The sequence below is a fragment of the Castanea sativa genome, chromosome 11 (genome assembly GCF_040712315.1).
Source record: "Castanea sativa cultivar Marrone di Chiusa Pesio chromosome 11, ASM4071231v1".
NCBI lineage: Eukaryota > Viridiplantae > Streptophyta > Magnoliopsida > Fagales > Fagaceae > Castanea > Castanea sativa.
The window spans coordinates 57,279,439-57,303,670 of record NC_134023.1 but is presented as its reverse complement, the minus strand read 5'-3'; the positions used below and the strand labels follow the sequence as shown (position 1 = coordinate 57,303,670).

The following is a 24,232-nucleotide window of genomic DNA, read 5'->3' as shown; positions in this document are numbered from 1 at the left end:
CTCAAATGGACTCTTAGTCCATTTGTAGACACCAAAATGATAGGCTCAGTGAACTTGAATGGTGCACTGTAAATCCAAAAGTTTTAAATTTCATCTATCACATTATAAGTTTATGAGATTTTTAGAGTATCTCAAGGGTAGTCAAAGGTTGAGATACTGTTTCCTTTTATATATATTAAAATCTTTTGTTTTAGTAAATTTTTTTATTCTAACTATCTTAAATTTTTCCTAAAATATTTAATGGTTTAAATTTCTTGTTTATTCTCATTCAATTTCTCTTACGTATCCACTTTTCAAATTGCATTCAATCTATTCCTTCTCCTTCGTAATCATGCTTAGATGAAGGTGAGGTTCGGTAGGATTTCCAGAATGATGTTACCTTTCTATAACCATTCGGTCTTTTTTCTATTTTAATTATTTGCGAGATGTCAATATGAATGTACCACATGTGAATGCCATTGTAGTTTCTCATTGCTATTGAATGACAATTGGTTTATGTTACCTTTAAGGCGTGGTGGTATATGTGATACTACCATTACTATTAAGTAGCGTGAGGTCGATGAATCCACACCATATATCTCATTTTTTATTCAGCTGAAAAAAAAAAGGTTTACAATGGGGAATTGGATAAGGTCTAGTAGTATATGTGATATTATCATTACTGTCACGTGGCGTGGAGTCGATAAGTCCACATAAAAGACCCAATTTTTTATTCAACTAAAAAAAAGGTTTACAACGGGAACTGAATGGGAATAATTTTTGGGCAAGAAGTGGGGTTGACACAAGTCTGTTTTGATCGTGATTCTCTTGGGGTGATAGTTGAATTGGAAGATGCAATCATGCAGCAAATTTTCAGCAAAAAAAAAATAAAAAAAGAAGAAGAAAGAAAGGAAGATGTAACAGAAAATCTGACCTTGCTGGGCCCTTTGTTTGAGGAGATGAAATTGCTACTTAAGGTTTTAGTTTCAGTTAATGAAGCAGCACATAGGTTGGCCAAAATGACTGGTTGTCGAGATACTGAGCTTGTCTGGCTTGAAGAAGTCCCAGTTAGGTTGAAGGGTGTGATTGATAGTAAGGTGCCTCATTATTTTTTCAATCAAATTTCACCCACTTTTCTTTTCTTTTCTTTAAAAAAAAAAAAAAAAGGAAATCGGGAAGGCATTAATCAAAAAGTAATATTAAAAATTAAAAACGAAAAAGAGGTTGGAATGATATATATATATATATAGACACACACTTCTTATGAGGTTACTAATTTTGATATGCGTGTTCTTTAACAAAAGAAAATGAAAAAACCTTTAAAGGGTACTATCTCCTAAGTGAGCAAGCCTACGTATATACGAGCCTATACAACATATCCTCAAGTAAGGCCACAAGGTTAATTTGACATGGGCATTATTTGACATAACTTAGAGTTATATTAAATGTAACTTGAACCTAATGTAACTCTAATTTAATGACTTCTTATTGGATTAATATTTCAAAAATCTCACTGTAAGATTACATATTCTCTATGCTCTTAAGTCTTAACACACATACCAAGATTTGTGTTAATCGAATACTATTTACTATTCAATTTAGAAAATTAGAAATCCATCTTTTTATGCACAATTTTAAATACAAAAACTTTCAATTTAAAAATCTGTCCCAAATTGCCAGGGATGGAATTGGAAGTTTGCTTTAATAGCGTCTAAACTATCTTAGGAGTCAAGGAGTACTCGTTTTAAGGTGGGCTTAGGGCTTACACTATAAGGGCGTTATCTTCCCCACTCCTCCTTAGCAACCCTGCCTAAATTCTAAACAAAAATTCTAACTTATATCTAGGCAATAATCCTTAACTTTCTCAAACGAATGGAATTATGGTACAGATGTAAGAGATTACATGATTCTAGGAATTGTCATTACTTTTTTGTTTCAACATTTCTTACGCCATGTAACATGCAAATCTAGATCTGTCACTAATTGCTCATTCTATCTAGTCATTGCTGGCTTGCTTTATCAGTGTGCATTAACAAGCAGTACATGACAATATTTTCCATCTCGTTTCTGGGAATAATACATTGCATCACAAAGATGGGAACTCTCCAAGGGGAAGAAACAACCCACTCAATATTGACTCCATTATTTCACAGAAGATCAGCACCGGTTCCAACTTTTTAAGTTGTACCTTGACATGAGAGAAAGAGATCAAAAAGAATATGCTATACTGGTTAACAGCATCAGCAACTGGGGGTATAACATATACATCTTCACAGACGATACTTAAGAGCACTTAAAGCCAAAGACGGTTTCATTTGAAACAATTTAGGCCAGTCATTGATCATCACATTTGCACAATGGCTTCTCTGAGAAGTTGAGCCTCTGCTATTATGGGATCCAGTTGCAGGACTCTTTGCTGTTTTAAGCCTTCTACTTCCAAAATCCAATCATCGAAGATAAGATCAACTGTTCTGTTCATACCTGCATCCCCCCGCCCCCACGTGGCCACCGCCGCCCTATTTTCTTCCAGCTAGGAAATAGGCCATTAATAAGCCGTTGTAGCTCCCTGTATTGCTAATCCAAACAAATTGATCAACCAGGCATCAGAGAAGTTGGAGCAAGCCAGGCTTTCCACCAATCCACCCTAGTTAATGTTTCTCATAAAGTTCAAAATCTTTAGTGTGGATGTCAGGCTAAGATTTTAAGCATCCTGGAAAGAGAAGATATGCAAAATTCTTTAGTGCCCTTAAAGTTGAAAAATATACATTAAATCTTTCGAACAGTTGTCAAAACAGCTTCAAGAACCTAAAATTAGTAATTACTACATTAACAAGAACAAGCCTTTTGGGTCTACAATTTTTCTTTTTTATAAGGAAAAAAAAAAAAGAAAAAAAAAAAAAGATACAGATAAGGAAACACTAGGTGTCAGTGTGACCTGGGCTTCCTTGGGCCCATCTCATTATCAAAATTTTCAACATGTGCAGAATTTTCTGTTACAGCTCATCTTATCTGTTGCCGTTGCTGTAGCAGAAAATTCTGCAGATAAAGTTGCTTCAATAACATTAAACTGCCATAAGATACAGAAAAGTTGGGTACAGCCCCCTTATTTAAACTGACAAAGAATGTGTTTATTCGGGCACAAAAAAACAAAAAACAAAACAAAGAAGGTGTTTTAAGTATATAGGCCCACCATTTTCAATCAATTAGTACTTTACCTCTACTTTTTTTCTCTCGTGGACAGCTTAGCAAGAGAAGTATGGCATCTTTTTATATGTTTCAATAGTAGCTGGTACCTGTAAAAAACATCAAATGTAACTATCCATAAGCCATGCAGTTCACATTTAACCAAAAATACAGACACCAAGCAATACCAAGCCATACCAATGGCAATTCACAGAAAACTTTGTGCATTTATCTTGCAAGAGCCCATGGGAGAAGTAAATTTCATATTTCTTCACTCCAGTCCATGGAAATTGGAGCCTCTGGAATATTATTTGCTGGCAAAAGCGATGAATGGGTTTTCTCCTTAATAGGAAAGAGCTTTCCTGAATGTAAGCTCTTGATGATCCAGCTAGCCGGCTGCAACAACATATGATCAAAAGAAGGCTTGAAAGTTAAACAGTGTAGGGAAAAGCAAATACTTAGGAATCTTCATGTGCAAGCAACCAAGAAATATATCTATATGCACTTCTTAGACATAGAAAATTTTCGGAGGGGATGATATGATTTCCCATCAGTAATTCAATGCAATTGTAAAGAGTAAAACAAGTACTAACCATCATGGGTATTTCTCGCTCTGAGGCACAATGTTTCAAATGACGTGATACCCTACTCTCATCCTCAGCAATAATAGCACCAACAAAAATCTTTTCATTGTCAAGACTTTGAACCAACCACTGAAGGGTTTTGAATACCAGCCCACCTCCATGCTGGGCAACCAAGAAACGGACAACACACTGAATTAGACTATAATCAACTTTTTAGAAGGGAAAAACTAACCATATGAAAGAAGAATGTGAAATCAAGCAGAAATCAAGCATATCATAGTACAATAAGAATGAAGCTAGGACGAACTAACCAACTACAAATGCTAAAATGGCCATATGGGCGTTATACTGTTATATGTTAACTACATGGAAGTTGCTTCTAAGCAAAATGTGTGATTAAGGTGCATTTGGGAATTTAGGTCTATGGCTACATAGTAACTGAAGATTAAAACTGGACTTTCTTACCTAGCAAATAAAAAAACTGGACTTAAGAGGAGAGAAGGTAGCCATCACTCAAATTAAGGGTCTGACACTGAACACAGGTTTTCTCAAAACAACAATGTTAGAAATCATTATCATATTTGACCTGGCTGCCATTCTTCTAAAAAAGTAGCATATAAAGACACCTGGTCTGACTAATTGTGCTTTAGCATTGATGTGGTAGGTGTATAAAATTCAATGTACTCCATCTTTCTTCTAGATCTTGTTATTGGACTAACTAAAATACTTTTTTGCCCCATTTCCATACACTGCATAATCAATATTTAATCTTTAGAGACTGAAATTTATCACCATGACTAGATTCTTTAACTGAACTTCTGTGAGCCCATGCTCACTCTTAAAAATTCAAACATTTAAATGTGTGCCATTGTTATCACATTAACAATACAAAATTGGATGACACTGCCATATACTAGGGGCGAAACCTGAATTTTATTATTATTATTATTTTTAGGGAGGGGGTGGGCAAAGTGAGGATTTAAATAAATGTAAAGACAAGCCATGTTGTGTATACATTTAGTTGATGTTCATTAATGTAACGGAATGCAAACCAGTGAATTAACATTTCCTTGTTTAATTAAGCCTTGAGCTGGACTCTTAGATTTTTGTTTGGAGCAGGTAATTCCTACAATGACAGTGAAGATGGATTTGATTATGGATGTGTTCGTGGGTGATGCACTGATTGTGATTTTATGAAATGTGGGTTTGTTGAGTAACCATGACAGTGTTTGAATTATGCCTAATAGAATTCTGTTTCTTGAAATTCAAAGATTTTGTGGTTCTTTGAGAATGTGTTTTCTCAAGTGAGGTCTGAATCTTTTAGGGGGATCTTGAAGGGTAAGGTAGGTTTGATATCAGATGTTGCTTTTATGAAAACTGTAATAGGAGTGTTGTGCAGCAAATGGACAAGTTAAATATGTAATATCCATAGCCACAATGTCCAATTTTTGCTAACATGCCCACTAAAAAGCACATAAATGATTTCATTAGCTGTAAGAGAGAGAATTTTTGCTTATGGCCATCTACTTTGGACCCAATCAGGCTTCAAAGAGAGATTGAAAAGATTCAGTGAATGAAAAGAAAGGACATGATAGGGTTTCAGTGTTTAACAAAATGAGTGTTTAGTTTGCATATGTATGACATGGCAAATTATAATTGGTAACCAGAAAAACAATACCTAAGGTACCATAATCAAGTTTTTCCCTACCCTTCATTTAGTTTTGACATGTCGGCATATGTTATTTCTTCCATTTTAATAAATGAAACACTATGGTTTTAAAGAGGGACAACCACATTAATGGTCTATAAGCAATGAAACTAATCGATATTTCAAAAACAAATCAACTAGGATATGATATAAGAATATGTGACAAAAAAAGAAGGCGTGAATTACTTTAGAAATTTTGCATTCATAAGTTCATATAAATGAAATAAAATTTATTTTTTATTAGGAGTTACGCAGAGTAAAATACTAGGTGAGACTTGAGAGGTTTATTAATCATCCCGATTTCCCATTTCCATCAAGTCTACTTTTGCAATTTGCTTTGTTGGCTTGCACACATTGACTCGTACCATGTTCATGTTTGTGTGCCTTACTATGTCATGTCCTACTTTTTCAGTTGCTAAATCTTGTAACAGGAATAAAGAATACAGTCAAACCTTCTTCTTTGTTCTTCAATCATTTTATTTAAACATTTAGGATATACGTGAACTGGTGAAGGTTAGAGAAGCTAAAATTTCAGGAGTCAATGAATTCTATAAAGACTCAAGATTTTAAGAAAAAAGAGTCTACCATCAAGGAGAAAACTAGTGCAAGTTTGCTTAAATATTCCCAATCAAGTGCTCCATTCCCACCATGATCTAACTATTTTGCTCTACTCAAAAAAGAACTTCTTAACTCTTAAGAGTTAGATGATCAGAAACTTTTGGAAAACCTTTGCATCAAGATCAAACATATCCAAGAAACAACCTAGTTCTCTTACTTTTTAGGTCTAGCACTCAGCACACAATAGCTACAAGAAGTATCGAGATACAAATTCAAACTTCAGAGTTCAATAATGATCCGTGCATAGGTTACAAGGTCAGTTAAAAGCAATTCCACTGATTTCCCGGTGCTTATTAAAAAATATTAACAGTATAGTTTTGTAATCCAGGAGCTATGTGCCTATGTGACCAAGAAAAGATGGCCAGAGAGAGGCAAATTAACTAATATAGTCAAGGAGATATAATATGGACTTCAATTAAAGCTATCAATTAGAGTGAACTGATCTTACCTTGATTATTTTTGAGAATTTGGTGTAGAAACTATGCTTTCCATGAAGCATGATCCCTACTCTCTCAAAGATATATTTATTATTATTGAGATGAACTAGCTTCCCAATGCTGGTACACATTGCATCAGCTCGGTTTAAAAGAATCATGTACCTAATAGATTGACAAATTTGGAATCATAAAACCATAGAGAAATACATTCAAAATTGGAAAAAATGGCAGCAACATTCATCTCCTGATAAAAATATATTGATTCTTTTAAACCTTCATACATCAAAAAAAAGCAGTTGACAGAAGGTTGTAAGACAAGCATTCAGCCAGACTGGAAAGTCCTCTCCAATAAACTCACAATGCGAGCTATAACATCAAACAAAATCCAGAATAAGAAGAAAGGGTTACCTCATTTATGTTAAAAAAAACTATCAATTTCAGTTATACTCGGTACAAAACACAAACTCTAATGACTAAAGGTCCTGTGCAACCAAGCAGTGAAGTAAGAAGATGGTCAACTGCTTCACCACCCCTCTTACACATACAAGACCAATCTCAAATAATCTCCTCTCTCTTTTGCTAGAAGTAAATTCACCCTTTCTTTCCAGCTTAAGTTTTTCGGACAAATGGTAGTTTATCATTCATGGTATCAAATTAGGTGATTCTGAATTCAAACCCCATCTAAACCCTATCTCCACTCTACCTCCTTCCATTTAATGTTAAAAACTCCCTGTGTTAAGCCCCACTTATTGATTGGGGGGGGTGGTTAGTGTTAGAATAATGGTTAAGTCCTTAAAATAATCATATCTATCAACTTAAGCTTTTGGAAAATGTGCTATTTTATCATCTTTAATATATCCTCTTTTGATAGGATCATTCCACCACTCAAATTGTCATCTTCTAAAACCCCCACCCCCACCCTCTCCCCCTGATTCAAACTGAACTGATTTAAAATTAAAATAAAAAATTCTATCAAATTAAGTACTACTCTCACAAATCTTTGGTTCCAATGTATATCCAAAGAAAATTTTATAAATACATCCTTAACTACTGCAATAAAAAATTTGAGAATGTGTTTAAAAAATATTCCAAAAAAAGATAGGCAGGACCTCTTTCCACTAGACATGTGCTAAAAACAACTCAACTGCAATCACCAAAATTTAACCTAGTAAAAGCTTAAGAATAATCTCTCCCAATTTTATAAATTCATTTCATTTGAGGCTTTGTTGTTGTTGATGTTGTACCATGAATCTGCCTTGTTTGTTTCAGAGCAAGCTTAAAAAGCTACTATTGAAAATGTTACTTTTGTGTCATGCATGGCAGCTAGTATAGATGAATAAAGACAGACTGCTTCTCGTCTTTCTCTGATGATCTTCTCTATAGTTAGAGATAATTGAGTAGCCTTTTTGTATATATATTTTTTTTGCTACTTCATTCTTCTTGCATGAAGTAGACTTGATTAATAAAAATTTTATTAACTAAAAAAAAAATATATATATATATATATATATATATATATATATATATATATATATATAGTTAGAGCTAATTGAGCAGTCTAAAATACTTTGACCCTTATTTCTTCCAACTAAATTCTAATTCAATAGAAACCTAGTCAACTTCATGGTCAAAGTTCAAGCTTTGATTAAGCAGGCAGTCATTACGACACTAAAACATAACACGAACATTAAGCAGGAATATAGCGCCAAACAATTCCAAGAAACAAGATAAAAGTGCAAGTCAGACATGGAGCTCAACTTACTTCTCGGGTGGTATAATAGAACCTGCTGCAATTGAATCAGTGAGCCAATCAACTTTCAGTACTAAGGTATTCACTGCACACCCATACAAGAATTTGGTAGTTTTTAGCTGAGACAGACAAAGAGAATACCCATTAGAAAAAGAAATGCCACATCCCCCAAAAAGTTATGAAACCTTGTACTGTGAAAGATAATAAAACAAAATATTTTTAAATAGAACAGAAGTCAGATGTTAAGATATTCACAAACTTCTTATGATATTTCCTACTTCAGATTAAGAAGACTATCACCCCGAAATAAATTTTAAGAACTCTTATGGCTATGACTCTTGTGACTCATTTTAACCTTGAAGTTTCTTAAGCCCAGCAAAGTTGAAACTAAATGAGATGAGAGGAGCTAATTGCTGAACAGTCAAAACTTATTGTATACCCTGATGAATATAAAAGTAACCACTGATAAAGGAAGATATGTTAGCCTATATATAAAGAACAATTAATTGATCATTAATATCAAACATATTTCAGTTCTTTAATCACCTCTGCCAAATCCACCCCCTCCCTCCCCCACCCCACTCCCCAAATAAAAAGAGAGAGGGAACCTCGATCACAAAGATGTCCATGTATCTGCAATAGGCAGTAACATTTAATTAACAGTAATCCTTAAGACCATCAAAAGACTTCCAATATTTTGTGATCATAACTTAAACTACCTTTCACTTTAACCCACATGAAAAGGACAACACTATTTTGCTGCAATCCAATGCCCATGTTTGTGTTCACTGTTATATCACATATCAGTTCATTGAAGGTCACTATGTTGAATACATCATAGCCATGTTAAAGTATTGACTTCATGTTTGAGTCATATGACAAACATCTAGCATTTACCATGTCATACACTTATTTTATTCTTGAAAGCAAAAGTTCTTTATAATGATTGTACAGTATTACACTGCATTGAATTCTAAAACATTACATAAAAATAATTATTATATAATCAGACATAGATAGCAAAAATAAAATTCTAACAATATAAAAATGTTGAAGTCTAACTACATGATTATTATATAATCATTATTAGATATTAATTGGGTCTCAATCATATATTTTTATTAATCAGACACAGACAGCAAAAATAAATGGATAGCAATATAATCATGTAGTTAGACTTCAATCATTATTAGATATTTGTAGGGCCTCAATCAAATATTTTTATTATATAATCAGACATAGATGGGAAAAATATATGGATAACAATATAATAACGGTTGAAGTCTAACTGCATGATTATTATGTAATAATTATTAGATATTCATAGGGTCTCAATCAAATATTTTTATTAAAAAATACTCATTGATATATAATCAAACGTGAATAGATGAACACTCATGGAGACCCTATGAAGTAAACTCTTAAGTCTTTAGAAAAGAACCCATCCATAGATTGAGTCTCTCTAAAATTTACATAAACAAATCAAGAATATATATATATAAGAAATTTTTAGCAATGATGTATACCTAAAATTTTCATAGAGGGTTTCTGGCAGTGAAAGCAGACATAGATGGAAAAAATAAATAAATAATTGTGACTTAGAGTAATTTTTCAACATATACATATTTGAAAGAAACTGATGTGTCATTGTGGGTTGTGCACCTCCACTCACAATAAATCAAATTAGCTAGGAAACAAGAACAAAACAACTGATTACTCCTGAGGATTTAAAAATGAAAAAAAGAAAAAGAAAAGAAAAGTAATGAGTCTTGATATAATGAGGACCAATTTTTAGATGCATCATTCCAAAGATAGAGTGAGGCTCCACGAAGCCTGGGATGTGGGGGTGGGGAGGACCAAAGTTATAAATAAAGGAAGAAAAGGTCTTAATCATTAAGAACCAACCTTTTTTAAACAAAGAATAACTGGAAAATTCTGGCAAATAGAACTTCTCTTTCCCCTTGAAATTGGTGGAGAAGGAATATCAAATAGAACCACACCACCATATTTCCATATTAGTCCCTCAATTTCCTTTTCCTTCTCACTAGAAAATCCTGTAAGAAGGAATTCTACCCCTTGTAAAATCAATCTCTTCCCAACATTAACACAAAAATTTGTGAGACATCTTTTCACGCCATAAGCTCTGGATCCTGGTCTGGACAATTTCGTCCTTTTAGCTCTAGCAGTTGAGCCTACATAAATTTAAACAATGTTAAATGGGGCCCCGGGGGGGGGGGGGACCATAATATTTACATATTGAAGGTCCATTACACAATCAGTGCCCACATGAAAAAAGAACCAAATTTGAAAACACATGATTCAAAATTTAGATATGCATTACACAACCAGCATTCAAGTCTTACAGTTTTGGTGTGAAGATTGTATCTTTTGAAGTTTCTTGTTCTGCGGGAGCAGGTCCTTTGCTTCAGAGAAACGAACTCGCTTTCTTGCAAAAACATGCTTGTCATTGGAGTTATAGCATTCAGATTGAATCTTTTGAAGACTTTTGATTTTTTGATGCTCAATAACAGGTCCTGGTACTGTAGCAGTCTTGGGATGTTTCTCTCCAGAAAAATTGTTCACAGAATGTTTAGAAGTCTGCAGACCATGGAATCTCCTTTGGTTTACGACAAGAGGTGAAGTCCTCTTCTCTAATGGCTGAACCAGAAACTCAACCCCTTCTGCAGTTTCATTTCTCTCCTCATTTTTCATTTCTGCAGCTAAACTCCTGTTAATTGCAATTTCATTATTGTCCTCATTATTTCTACCAGCAGTACACTTGGAAACAGGTCTTAAACATAGGAGATCATCAAAACCCCTTTTATCAGAATACTTGGTGCTGCTCATATTCTGATCAGAGGAAAGCAGTCCCCAATCATATTTGAATTGAAACTGATTATGGCAAAGGCGTCCCCTTTCCAAGAGGGGAATGTAGTTAGGCAAAAGCATGCTGTAAGTCTTAAGTGAGGTCAACTTCCTTCTGACTGAAAATCCAGAGCCTTGCACATTAACCGTGTTTGTAGATTGCTCATTCCCATGGTCAAGTTCAATATTTTGGTCCAGTGTTTTTTGCAAATCCTCCATTCCAACTTCTGGCATGGGTTGAAAGAAATTTTCCTTACTATTTTCACCTTCATTCTGATTCTTATCTTGTGCTGTACTAGCATTTTCTGTAGAAATACTACAAGGAACAACAGAACAAAGAGGATCAACGAAAGATAGACTCGAAGATCTAACATCTTGAGAAAGCAATATTCCCTCATTAGCTTTGTTAGGTAAACCCACAGAGTGCATGCTTGACTGTGAACCTAACTTGGACTTGGACTCATGTTTCTGCACAAAAGAGTTCTCATCTGGGGCAATATATGCTGATTCAGAGAGAAAGCTCGTCTCACCAAGAAAACGCTTGGGGAAACTTTTAGGATTTTCCTGCTTCTGCCTCTCACAATCAAGAGATTCTTGCGAGAGAGGATCATGAGGAAGTTTCTTCTGCCTCTCACAATCAAGAGATTCTAGAGGCAAGTCATTTGTTATCTGCAGATCAATTTCCACATTGTTTTCTAAATGTTTACTTGTAGAAATATAATCAAAAGATTCTTGTTGAGACCTGAGTTTTGTACAATTCAATCCATTGTCATCTCTAAAATGAGTTTCAGAGAGAAAAGTTTCCTTGATGTGAGACATAGCCGAATTACAAGCATGCTGGTCATCAGGGACACTACAAGATAACCCAACATCTTCAAATGCATCTGCCATGGCAACATCATCCAACTCAGAAAGAGAATCACATGTGTCAGTCTCCTTGGTTGGGCAACAAAAAGCATCTTCCAACATATTTAACCGTGCTTGCTTCACCAGAAGGGCAACTTCAAGCACAGATGCTGTTGGCAGTGCTTCTGAAGCTGACTCACTCTTCACTAATTCATTTATAACCAATGCTTCAGATGCTGCAATAGATAGTTCAACTGCTTCATTGACATCAGCACCTTTGAGGAACCTGTAATTGAATTTCTTTTCATACTGCCCCTCAATCTTCTTGTTATTGGATGGAGATGGTGGATAAACATTCTCCACAGTTTCTGGAACAGAACTTAGAGGCAACAAATTAGGCCCACCAGCACTAAACTGCATGTTGGCATGGGTCTTATCTTTAGAACCAACAGAATTTTCAGCAAGCTGCACTGAGAGGACTTTGTTAGATTCAAGCAGCTTTTGTGATGAATCCAAAAGTTGAGCAGTGCTATTCTGTGAGTTTCCATCTGATGAAAGATGTAGATGGAAATGAAGCACCTGTCCAACAGAAGATATATAGATCAAGCCAAGTTATAACTGAATATCCAAACAAGATAACTAATTTTTATTGAAATATATGCTAATGCAGAATAAAAAATTCAAAAGAAAACGCATCATTTTGCAGGTCAAAGTTAGGAGACAAGACTAAACTCACAATTCATTCAGAAACTTAATAATGTTTGCAGAACCCAAAATTTTAGAATTACTTTTTGGCCAATATGGTTAAAAACTTACATTTCCAGGAGATGGAGAAAAACTAATTTCTGAACTGTTTTCCCCAGATAAGAATAAATGACAGCTGTTATATCTACCTTCTTCCCTTGCTAAAAGATTTGCATCTTTACTTTCACCAATGTTTCCTTGAAAAGAACTCAAACCCTATCCATTCCAACAAACAAGATGCATTAGAAAACATTTTATTAAACTAAACCATTCATGCATATCAAGCATAGAATAATCTGTGCAACAATCCAGTGATTGGAAATAACAAATGTTAATTAAGTTTATTTGAATCATCACCTTTATGGCTTTATCAAATTACATACTATCAGAAGTCAAGAAAAAATCACTACAACAAACTAATAATTTACAAAATGTAGACCAGAAATAAGTAGTTTTCTTCCAATTCCAGATGCTTTTGGAGTCTAAGAAAAATCAGCTTCTGACTTAAACATGATGGTTAAAATAGTTCTCTTGTCCCACTACTCCTTCCACCTCATTGATTGCATCTTAATAACCTAAAGGTGGAAAAACAGACTTAGAGCTCAGTGACCACAACACTAGAATGACAGGAATAAAATTAGGTTAACAAAAAAGGAAGTCCTAATTGACAAAAAATCCCCATTATAAGATGATTGCAAGCGATTTTGGATCATTAGTTTATCATGTTGCATAGTGACAAGCCCAAATAATAGATATTGCGTTACTGACCTATCTACTTATAGAAGCAGTATCTTTTATCCCATTCTTCCTTGTGTAAGTATTGAATGCTAAAATATTGGATGAAAACAATCAGCAGAACAAAAAGAAACTTTGACAGTGCAGAAAAAAAGCTGGCCACTCTTTTAAGTTATTTACAACAACATCATTGTTTCAATTTCATTCAGTAGGACATAAGAAAGATGCTGATGACACAAGAGAAGTAAGTTGGATCCACAATGCACAGAATTGAAGTTCATCAAGGGACTCCCTATGGGAGGTGGGAGAAGGTTATGAACATAATAGAATTTGAAGTTATTGGAGAATAAGCCGTATTATGTATCAATATCAACACATGCCAAACGGTAAACAACATATAAATAAACAATAAAAAACCTTCCAACCTTAATTGCTAGCTCAGAAGGCATTTGAGTTTCCTTTATGTGCTCATCAAATGGTTCTGCTTGATGTTGCTGAAGCCAACCAGGAAGCCAAACTAAATCCTGTAATTAGTACATGTTCAAACAACACCATTGGTTGCAGTTATAGCTTGTAACAAAAAAATTATAAGCAATCACTTAGAAAACAGAACAACCCACATTTCTTTTTCTTTACCAAATTTCATTGGATGCAAATTTGCAGAGCATGTACAATGACATAGGAGTTAGGAGATGTACAGAAAACACAACCATGATGCCAAAAGGGAAGTACAAGAAGGGAGCTTAGTTTCGAGGCAGCAACAAACTCCAATTTTATACCAATATTTCTTTTTTTCTTTTTACAAAATACCAAGATTCCACTTTGGTATTATACAATTATTAGATTAAAGCTACGAGAACATAAAGTTTAGTTGTTCTGGAAGCAACTTTCATTATTAACCTTAATATTTGATTTCCCTCTTAGAAAGAAAATTTTCATTAAATATCTCAAACAGGTTGTTCATTGGTTCTGGAAGCACAACACAACATAAGCGAGATTTACCAAGGTTTATCGCAATTGAAAAAGATAATTGCCTAAATCCAAGTACTTTCTAAATGGATTTCCTTTATCAAAATTGTAAGATGGAATAGTTATTGTAAATTGGAAACACATATAAATTGTCAACAAATAGCCCATGGTTAAAGGGAAAAAAAAAAACAAAAAACAAAAAAACCCAGGTAGGAAAACCTCAAAACCAGGAAATTTTCTTAAGGAAAAGATAAGACACCACAAACTCACTCATCACATGCATAACCAAATGCCTATGAAAATTGAATTCAATACTTCTTCCTGGATAAAACCAAGAAACAACAAACAAACAAAAAGAAACGAATACCCCCCTCTACTTTCAATTAGACCCAATAAGTGAACCATTCAAAATCCAGAATTTTACTTAAAATTAAGCTTGACCCAGTTCAGTTTGGTTGCCAAGAGAAACGAAAAAAACAACAATAATAACAACAATAATCTTAGATAAGCATTTGCTAACTGAGTCAAGTGGAACTTTCAATTAGACCTAAAAGCTGAACCTTTCAAAATCCATAATTTTACTTAAAATTAAGCTTGACCCAGCTCAATTCGGTTGCTGAAAAAACCAAAAAACAAAAAAAGAACGAATTTTTGCATGAGCCATAGCTACTAACCATGGATCAAGTCAAGTGGGTTTCCACTTTTTCCACTAATACACAAAACTGAGAAATCTATTTCACTGAACTTTTTGACTATTTTCTCAGTAACCAAACAAGTAACAATTAGCATTATAACAAAAGAGGATAAGGAGAAAAAGAAACCAATTGGCGTACCTCAGAGAACTGAGGAGGACGAAACCCTAAGCTGCACCCCATTGACATTGAAATTTCGACAAAAAGGAGAGAATGTGGGAGCGCCAAACACAGCCTATCTATTCACTTGGTCTAGGATTTTCGCGCCAAACGAAAAGTATTTGTAGTAAATTCTAGTAATAGTTTTTTTTTTTTTTAATTAGTAATAGTTAATAAGAAATTTTAAATTTAAAAAAAAAAACTTTTTTTTTTAAAGTAACATATAAACATTTTATGTTAATATAATTTTGTAATTTTTTTAATCATGATTTTGTAACTTTAAAAGGCTGTTTAAAAAAAAAAATTATAAATACAATAGAATTTGAACATATGATACAATATAAAATATTTATTTTATTATAACTATTCTTTAGAATGAGGCTAAGTGACCAACACATTAATAAATTATTATTATTATTGTTCCTATCAAAAAAAAAATTATTATTGTTATCATTATAGGCGCAATTGGATAATAGTCAATTTCCTAGTTGGATTAATTAGAATTTATGATTTTTTTTATATAATTATATTGGATTGGGTGAAATATGTGATTCGCTATCTATATTTCATGTATGTTAGGATAAGTTTAAAATTTAATTTATTTTCAGCATTTCAAAATCTTTTTTTTAATTATTTACTATTTCTCAAACTTCTTTTTTTAAAGCAAAATCATATAATCCAAGCCTTTGTTTTCCCCATTCTAATAATTAAATAATTTTTTTTTCTATTTGCACATCATGGCGACATTTTTTTTTTATAGCGCTAAGTAGCCACCTTTATAAAATAAATTAGTAAATAGTAAATACATACAGAAAAAATTATGTACAAATTTTATTAAATTCAACTAGGTGATTCTATTAGCCAATGCATATGATTGAGTAAGGGAAAAAATTATATTGTGTGTGTTGCATTAGTCAATACGACATCAAAGGTTTTATAAGCTTGTGACTAAGTTCAAGGAACTGTTCCAAAAAATTTTTAATTAAATCACAAATTAAAAAAATGTTTAAACCACACATTTTTTTAATACGTTTCAATTCACACCTTCAATAAGTTATAATTAACCAAATTTAAACAAAATTCAAAATCGTGACAATTCTACCTCACATTTCATGAACCAAGATTACAACTTGGTTTTTATTAAAAAAATAATAATAATAAAATACAAGAAATATTAACGAATATCTTAAGGCCAATTGTTAGTGAATCATTTTAAGAATTTCTTATTGAAAAAAAGGAGGAATTTCCTCTTGAAAAAATGAAAAAATAATTAAGAGCACCCATTAACGGGACTCTAATTAACACATCAATCCAATAAAATATATATATATATATATATATATATATATATATATATATATATATAATGTCTCCAATTTGACCTAGTATTCTACAAAACACCTAAGAAACTTCATGAACCAATAATATAATGGATGAAACTTGGGATATCAAGAATTACGGATATCTGAGCCTACCACTCAAGTGTCTTTGAAAAAGCAACAATTCAACCAGTTGTGGCCTATGAACCAACCAACCATGAGTCCGGATTGATGTGTAGTCCAGGATTTGACACTTTGACGTATAATTTTCAATAATTGCAAGTAATTTTTTTTTTCTATAGAAATAATTGCAAGTAACTAACCAACCATTAATTCTTTGATTGTATTCAATTGTAATGTCCCTAGTTCGGACTGGGATTAGTACATTGTTGTCATACATAGATATTTGCACAAAAGCATTGCTCCATGCTCGTTTTCGTCCTTAATAAGGCCAACATGTTTTAACAAGACAAAAAAACAACTCTTCCAAATCAAATATGAAGTCATTAATTTTGTAACAAAAACAAAATCCTTTATCAACCATATTCTTTATAACAAATTTCATTAAAAAGCGCAATAAGCAAAGCCCCTTATCAACCATAAAAATAACATCTTATATTTGAGATCATGGGACATGATGAAATTTAACAAACTATTGTATCTGTATATACACGATACACTAATAAAGTGGAAGCATATCAAGAACTAGGTGGCACAGTTACCATCAGCCACACTATCAGAGGAAGCTCTAACAGAGCCCAAAAGTTCAGGCTTCCTTAACCAGTATTGTTGAAACCTTTGCCTTGCATATTCCATGTAGTCGAAGTCGATTTCATTCACATGTTCCTGAACCAGATATCAGAAGATAAAACTAATGAACTTGCAGAAAATAAATGCATAAAAAAATTATTTCCCAGCAATTTCTCATAACATACGTACTAGGTACAAGGTAGGAGATCAGCTAGGTAGAAATTAAAACCAAGCATATAATAAAAAAAATAGCTTATATTGTAAACCTATTAATGGTGAGGTCCCTATCAGCTATATGAGGGTAGACTGCCAGTAAAATAACGTTTTGAAAACTAGAAAAAGTTACTGTGGTAGGAGATCAACTTGGTTGAAACTAAAACCAGGCATAAAAGCTAAAACTAGACACAGAATAGCTTCTATTTAATCCATTTAATGGCATGTCCCTGATGAGGCACCCGGCGAGTTATGTATGAGGCTAGAAATGCCATTAATGTTTTGAAAAACTGGGTGGGTGGGTGGGGGAGGGGGGGGGTGTGGTGAATAGTATAGAAGAATAGAAATGTTTGACGAAGCGTTTAAAAGGATGTTTATAGAAGAAGGAAAAAAAAAAAAGGTTAAATTAAGTAATAATCTGTACAGATATCCAAGAGGTAAGTCAAACTTTATATTCAGCAACCATAGGAAACTTCCTGGTAAAAATATTGGCCTGGTCATCCTGAGACATTCTAGAAGGATGTTAGTGTTCAAGTTCTAATCATGAAAGCTAAGATGTGAAGGTTAGAAGTACCGATATTATTCCCCATAAGCCCCAAACCAGATGGCTTGCAAGAGTAAACTTCTCAACATCTTGAAGTAACTGCTCAACTTCAATATCGCTAGGTTCATCACCTGCATTTAAAGATTCAGATCAGAGGATGATGAAAGCAAAATGCAAATTCTCAGGTGAAGTATAATTCTAGCCACTAACACAACTTGGTTACGCGATTTAGATTGTTAAACAATTACATTATATTTAGGTTCTGTTTTATTTTTTTGGATCATTCGATAGTTGGGGAAGGAGGGATTTGAATCCTTGACGTCTCTATTGGAAACGCTAAGAGGTGTCAGTTGAGCTACAAGGCTGTTGACATATTTAAGCCAATGAAATATGAGAATTCCAAGGAAAATATACAGCGACAATATTAGGCTATCCTATCGCCGGAAATGAACACTAATTGCAGTTTTTAAATGTTATAATAGTGATCATTCATGTGAATTCATAGTAAAAAAAAGAGAGACACAGCAAAAATTACTTGTACAAATAAAATGAAGGATAAAAGTTTTATTACCAGAAGAGCTCAAATATATACGAACAAATCTTTGACGATCCTCCAAACCTGGTGGAGGCAAAAAGAATTCCTTTTCGATCAGAGGAAATAAAAGCAAAGAAAGATGTTTAAAAAAATAAATAAATAAAAAAACCCTCAGCAAGCCACGCACCAGGATATTTACTGAAGTCCAGAATATGAGGAGATTCCATGTGATAGTCAGCAGCCATCTCACAAAAATGATTTGCTATGTCAAATGCAACAGCATTGTAACTTGCATACTCATAATCCTGGTAATGATGGTGGAATTACAATTAATGATAGCTGATTATATCATATAATATCTTTGCGCGTTCATGGGGGAAGTAATTATGTGTGAAGGGTTAATTCAGATATTTCAATTCATATCAAACAAGATGTTCTCATAACATTCATGTATAAAGATGACAATCTGTTTTTTATTTTTTATTTTGGTATATAAACAACTTACTGAGAAAACAACCCAAGTGTATACATGCAGGACTTGCAGCTGCATGCAAATTTGTGGATTCCATCCATAAAAACCATGAAAGTTAGTGGATTCCATCCAGAAAAACCCACGACCAGGCATGGCATGGTTTTATTATTCATGATCATATATGTAGTTAAGAATATCAAAGTATCCTCTTCAGATCCCATAACTTTCACAATTTTTGGTTTTTGATCTTTTAGTTTGGGGGTATCATAGAATTGCAATTAAGAAGAAAAGGGGGAGAGGGGATAAAAGGAAGTAAAAGAAAGGAAAAAGAGAACAAAGGATGCAATAAGACTCAAGATTTTCAAACCAAACAAAACAAGTGGCAAAACTTTCTCACTGTAATCCATACATTTCCGAATTTTTGTGTCAAAGTTCAATATGATTCAGACTTATCCAAAAAAAAAAATAGTTCAATATGATTTAGTCTAGCAACATTTATTGTATAGGATTTCAGTCCGAGTATATATCTTCCATGACAGCTGAACTAATGAACTTTCCAATTGAGTCAAGTTTCTGTGCAGTATAATAAAAAAGGAAATTACTAAAATGCTTAATTCTCAATTAAAGAAAAAAAGATCCGGTGATGCAGCAGAAGTTTCTGTCCAATATCAATTTTACCTGATACATGCATCTTCGTCTGACCTGAGACTACGGAAAATCCATGACACCACTAGTAACCCCATCATTGACCTATAAGTAATTCAACCAGGCAGAGTCACAACTCCACTTGGATGCCATGCAAACTTAGTTGAATATACACCACAGGAAAACAGAACCACTCTAAACTCATACATCATACAGGTAACAGATGGCTAGACCTATGAATACGAGATTCCAAGGATAATTGCTACAATAATTTGCAGACATAATTGCACTCTTTTTCATCAGCAGGGTTGGTTCAAAAATTGCATATAATGCTTATAAGAAAATAATAATAATAAACATAAAATTTAACAACTGAAAATGATCTTTCCAAGCAGCTACTAATACTAACCTGACCACTTTCCCTAAACTGATTACCCCCCATTAACAGTTATTCTTAAATTCGCTTCCAGTTATATGTACTAACCTTGAAAACCTATAAAAGTTAATGAGGTATCTCAAAGTAAAGTTGGAAAAGAAATGCAGAATTCAGAATTACAAGGTAAATGAAATCTCTCATTCTTTCAAACATGAACTAACAAATTTAGGGAACAAAAATTAGGGTGTGAAGTGATCGACACTTAAGGTATATCAAATCTCCTATGCACTGCATTCCACTGAGTAGACCAAACAATTGTAAATTTTAATCTTCACAGTAGAGGTTTTATGAAAAATTCAGAACATGGTTTTGTCACCCAGAAAATCTGATTTTGCCAAAGAACCATAAATTTAGATAACCAGCAAAGAGGAACTTACAATGATGGTTATTGAATTTGTCACTTCATCAATCATTATGTTACCATATTGCAAATCATTGTGGCAAAAACCTATACGTTGATGTGCCCCTGAAAGCTCCTTTTCCAATATCGAGATATCCTCTTCAATGGTATCTAAGCAAAAGGCTTTAGCTTCTTCGGGGAGAGCCAAACTCTTGGCCGCACCTAGCCAATTTCTGAAGCATTGAACAAAAAAAGAAGAAGTTATTGCATCTAAATTGTAGAACAAACAATGCGGATGCAAAAATAACCTTGCTTTGGTTGAGATACATACAACTGAAACTGATTGGAGAAAAGAAAATTCTGTATTGGGGGCAAACATACCGCAATCTATCCCACAGGCGAACATTCTTTGGGCCAGGCATATCAAGATCATTAAACTCCTTCATTTTAGATGCTATAAGAGCAGATATTTCTGGATCATGCAGATCAGATGCTGACAGTGTCTGAAAATCACAAATAAAGCAGGCATATTATATTTATTTCAGGAAGGGAATGTGAACACTTCAATTTTTAGAGAGAACAAAGCTACCCATTTCTTATTGAATAAAGACTCAAAATTTCAATTAAAAAAAAAAAAGAGTAAAGAAATTTTTTTTTTTTTTTTTGATAAGTAAAAGAGTAAAGAAATTGCACCAGGGCTATATCAGATTCTCTAAAAAAACCACATAATGATCCACCTTACCAACTAAATGTCATGTACTAAAAATATTACACCACTAGATGGTCAGAACAATACGGGCACATGCTTCTGAGTTGTATATAGGAGGGAAAAATGCACAATCTAACATAAATCCACAATAATGCTAACTTTTACTAACCCATCTGATGAAAAAAGAGACCACATGTGCAACACCATTTAGTTAAGAATAAAAAAGACCACTGCATATCCCCATGCATTTGAAGGACATCCACTCAAAAATCACTGGTGTCCTGCATGCATGTCCTCAATGTGTAAGGAGGACAAAATATAGTATTTTTATTTTAAAGAATTCCTTCAATTTAGATATGCTTTTAACCATTTTGATAGTTGTTATTTATTTTCTAAAATTAAAATAAACACAAAATATGCCTAAAAATAAGTAAAACTACATACATACATATGCATATACACATATAAAATGATTGTCATATCCCCTCCATGTGGTAACCTAATCTTTCAAAAATTGTCTTATCTCCATGTACTGTGTGTTCATGTTCATGTCCATGCTACTTACTTCAAGCTCAAACAAGATTACTATAAAGGAAAAAAAAAATCAAAATACCCGTGCATGGATGAACTCTTCAATTCGCCCATTGGGGAACCGGCCTAGAAGACGAGGTCCTTGCCCATGCTTTGACATAAACTCAAACGTCCGAATCTCATCGTCCCGGTCAAAGAACACTTCCACGCCCTCACCATATGTCCTAGCTAGAACTTTCCTAGAGACCGTCTTTGTTGGCCACTTTATTTGGTAAACCTGATTGGTCATTGCACCCTTAAGCTGGATAACTTGCAATTCATTCACATCAAGTACATCCTCCCATTTGGAAGCCAATGATTTTAGAATCTCCTTTGCTTCTCCCGGTAAACGATCCACTTTGATGTCTACGGTATTCTCTCCAGCCCCCATTACAAATGACCACCAATTTCCCACACAATATTGCTCAAAATAATTTGAGTAAATCAGACTTCTAAATGTGAAAACAACCCGATCTGCAAGCAATGTGAATATTAAATTCAAATGCCAAACAAAAAAAAAAAAAAGTATACAATCATCTAAGTGTTTTTTCATCTAAATGTTAGTTACACCTGCACCCAATGTTTTTTGAACCCTCCGACTACTTTTATAATAGGTGGAAGTGCCATTTGAGCCAGAACCTACTAGCATACAACCATCCAACTTGCTTAAGATCTGAAAAATCCCCACACAATGCAAATACATAGTTTACAGCTAAAGCCAACAACTTCTACAGCTGCATGATCATATGCAATTTTTTCCTCAACATCATATTTTCGAAAAACAAGAAATCAAAACAAAAATCAACATACAGAAAGTTGAAAATTCACGTGGCGAAAACCATCTGAACGATACCCAAGTCTATAAAAACCCCACTAAACCAATCTAAATCAACAAACTTTAGCTCTAGCCTAAAATTAAAATCATAAAAAAAATAATAAATAAAAAAACCCAATTTAGGATTTGGAAAAACAGTTGCCAAAGTATAAATTGCTTAACACAAATTTAATAGCACATGATGATCTGATCTAACACCTAATCAAATAAAGTCAAATCTTTTCATAAACTGGGTTCCCTAAAATCCTATCCATCCACTTTGAAAGTTTTTTTCCTAACAACCCCAGATCGATTTCGAATATCTCAACAGTGCATTTTAACATTAACATTATTAACACAAACAAAAGCAATACCAATACCAATACAAATCCACCATATATTAATTAATTCCATTCCTTTCTATTTGATTACTTTTAACGATATAAATAATAAGTAAATTGCATAACTACCAAACCAACTAACCAACCACTACATAAATAAACAAAAAGATTCGATCTTTAATCAATCAATCACATATTATTTTAGCTAGTAATGAAAAAAGCGGAAAAGGGGAATGAAAGAATTGGAGAGACAATGAAACGGCGTCGTGTGATCGGGGAACGAACCTGAGAGGGAACTGTAGGGAACCGGAGAGAAAGAAGAAGAAGAAGGTGGGCGATGATATTGAATTGGAAAAAAGAAAACAGAGTTTTTGTGAGAGAGTGAATAGCCAAAGCGGGAGTGTCGGTTTAAGAATGGGAATGTGCGGTGTTTGTGGGGTCCAGGATTTTTTTGAGTGTGTTTTTTGAGGATGGGCCTCGTAGTTTTTCGATTCGATTCGTGTTTTTATTTTCGTTTTTTGATGAGTCAGGATTTCGGACATATAGACAGATACACATTGAGAGAGATACGCGTTTGTATTTTGTGTGTGTAAGATGATAGTGATTGGACACGTTTCACGGAAATTAGGGGGGGGACAGCTCTAGATTTCCCCCTTGTGACTCTCAAATGAAAAGTAGTTTTTTTTTTTTTTTAAGGTAAAAACACAAAGATTTCCCCAAATGAATACTACCAAACATGCCCTGGTATTACAAGTATATACATCATTTTGAGTGGCAAAGAAAAGAGTAATGCTTGAGATGATAGTGATTGGACACGTTTCACGGAAATTAGGGGGGGACAGCTCTAGATTCCCCCATGTGAATCTCAAATAAAAAGTTTTTTTTTTTTTTTAAGGTAAAAACACAAAGATTTCCCCGAATGAATACTTTTCTTAAATAAATTTAAATAGATGTATCAAACATGTCTCTAGTATTACCTTAAGGGCACACATTAAGTAATCTAATTTTGTAAACATTTTCTCGGGAATTGAAAAAGCTGTCAATACTTTTTCAATTCTCGAGAAATATTTTCAAAAATGATTAATTATTGTATACCCTAAGGACACACATTAGTAAAATCCTTACAAATATATACATCATTTTGAGTGGCAAAGAAAATAGTAATGCTCAAGACATAGAAAAGTACACAATTTTGTATCATAATTTGTTACGTGGCAAGTTATGATTAGTGTAAGTGTGATGGTGGGTCATGTGGGAACACACCTACAATAATCA

The 24,232-nt window shown here is 33.6% G+C and overlaps 2 protein-coding genes across 2 annotated transcripts; both read right to left on the bottom strand.

The window, feature by feature from the left end:
• Positions 1-1,828: 1,828 nt before the first annotated feature.
• On the bottom strand, positions 1,829-15,367 carry LOC142614914 (uncharacterized). Its single transcript, XM_075787548.1, has 11 exons — positions 15,252-15,367; positions 13,875-13,973; positions 12,787-12,930; positions 10,623-12,549; positions 10,165-10,451; positions 8,272-8,378; positions 6,521-6,671; positions 3,756-3,908; positions 3,361-3,558; positions 3,195-3,272; positions 1,829-2,689 (listed from the first exon to the last, which is right to left on the bottom strand). The coding sequence occupies exons 1-9, from the start codon at positions 15,297-15,299 to the stop codon at positions 3,424-3,426; spliced, it is 3,051 nt and encodes a 1,016-aa protein (XP_075643663.1). The 5' UTR covers positions 15,300-15,367; the 3' UTR covers positions 1,829-2,689; positions 3,195-3,272; positions 3,361-3,423.
• A 1,705-nt stretch (positions 15,368-17,072) lies between these two features.
• LOC142617698 (putative choline kinase 2) lies at positions 17,073-23,374 on the bottom strand. Its single transcript, XM_075790651.1, has 8 exons — positions 23,243-23,374; positions 21,846-22,276; positions 20,905-21,026; positions 20,561-20,756; positions 18,818-18,935; positions 18,667-18,714; positions 18,126-18,226; positions 17,073-17,434 (listed from the first exon to the last, which is right to left on the bottom strand). The coding sequence occupies exons 2-8, from the start codon at positions 22,191-22,193 to the stop codon at positions 17,294-17,296; spliced, it is 1,074 nt and encodes a 357-aa protein (XP_075646766.1). The 5' UTR covers positions 22,194-22,276; positions 23,243-23,374; the 3' UTR covers positions 17,073-17,293.
• Positions 23,375-24,232: the final 858 nt, after the last annotated feature.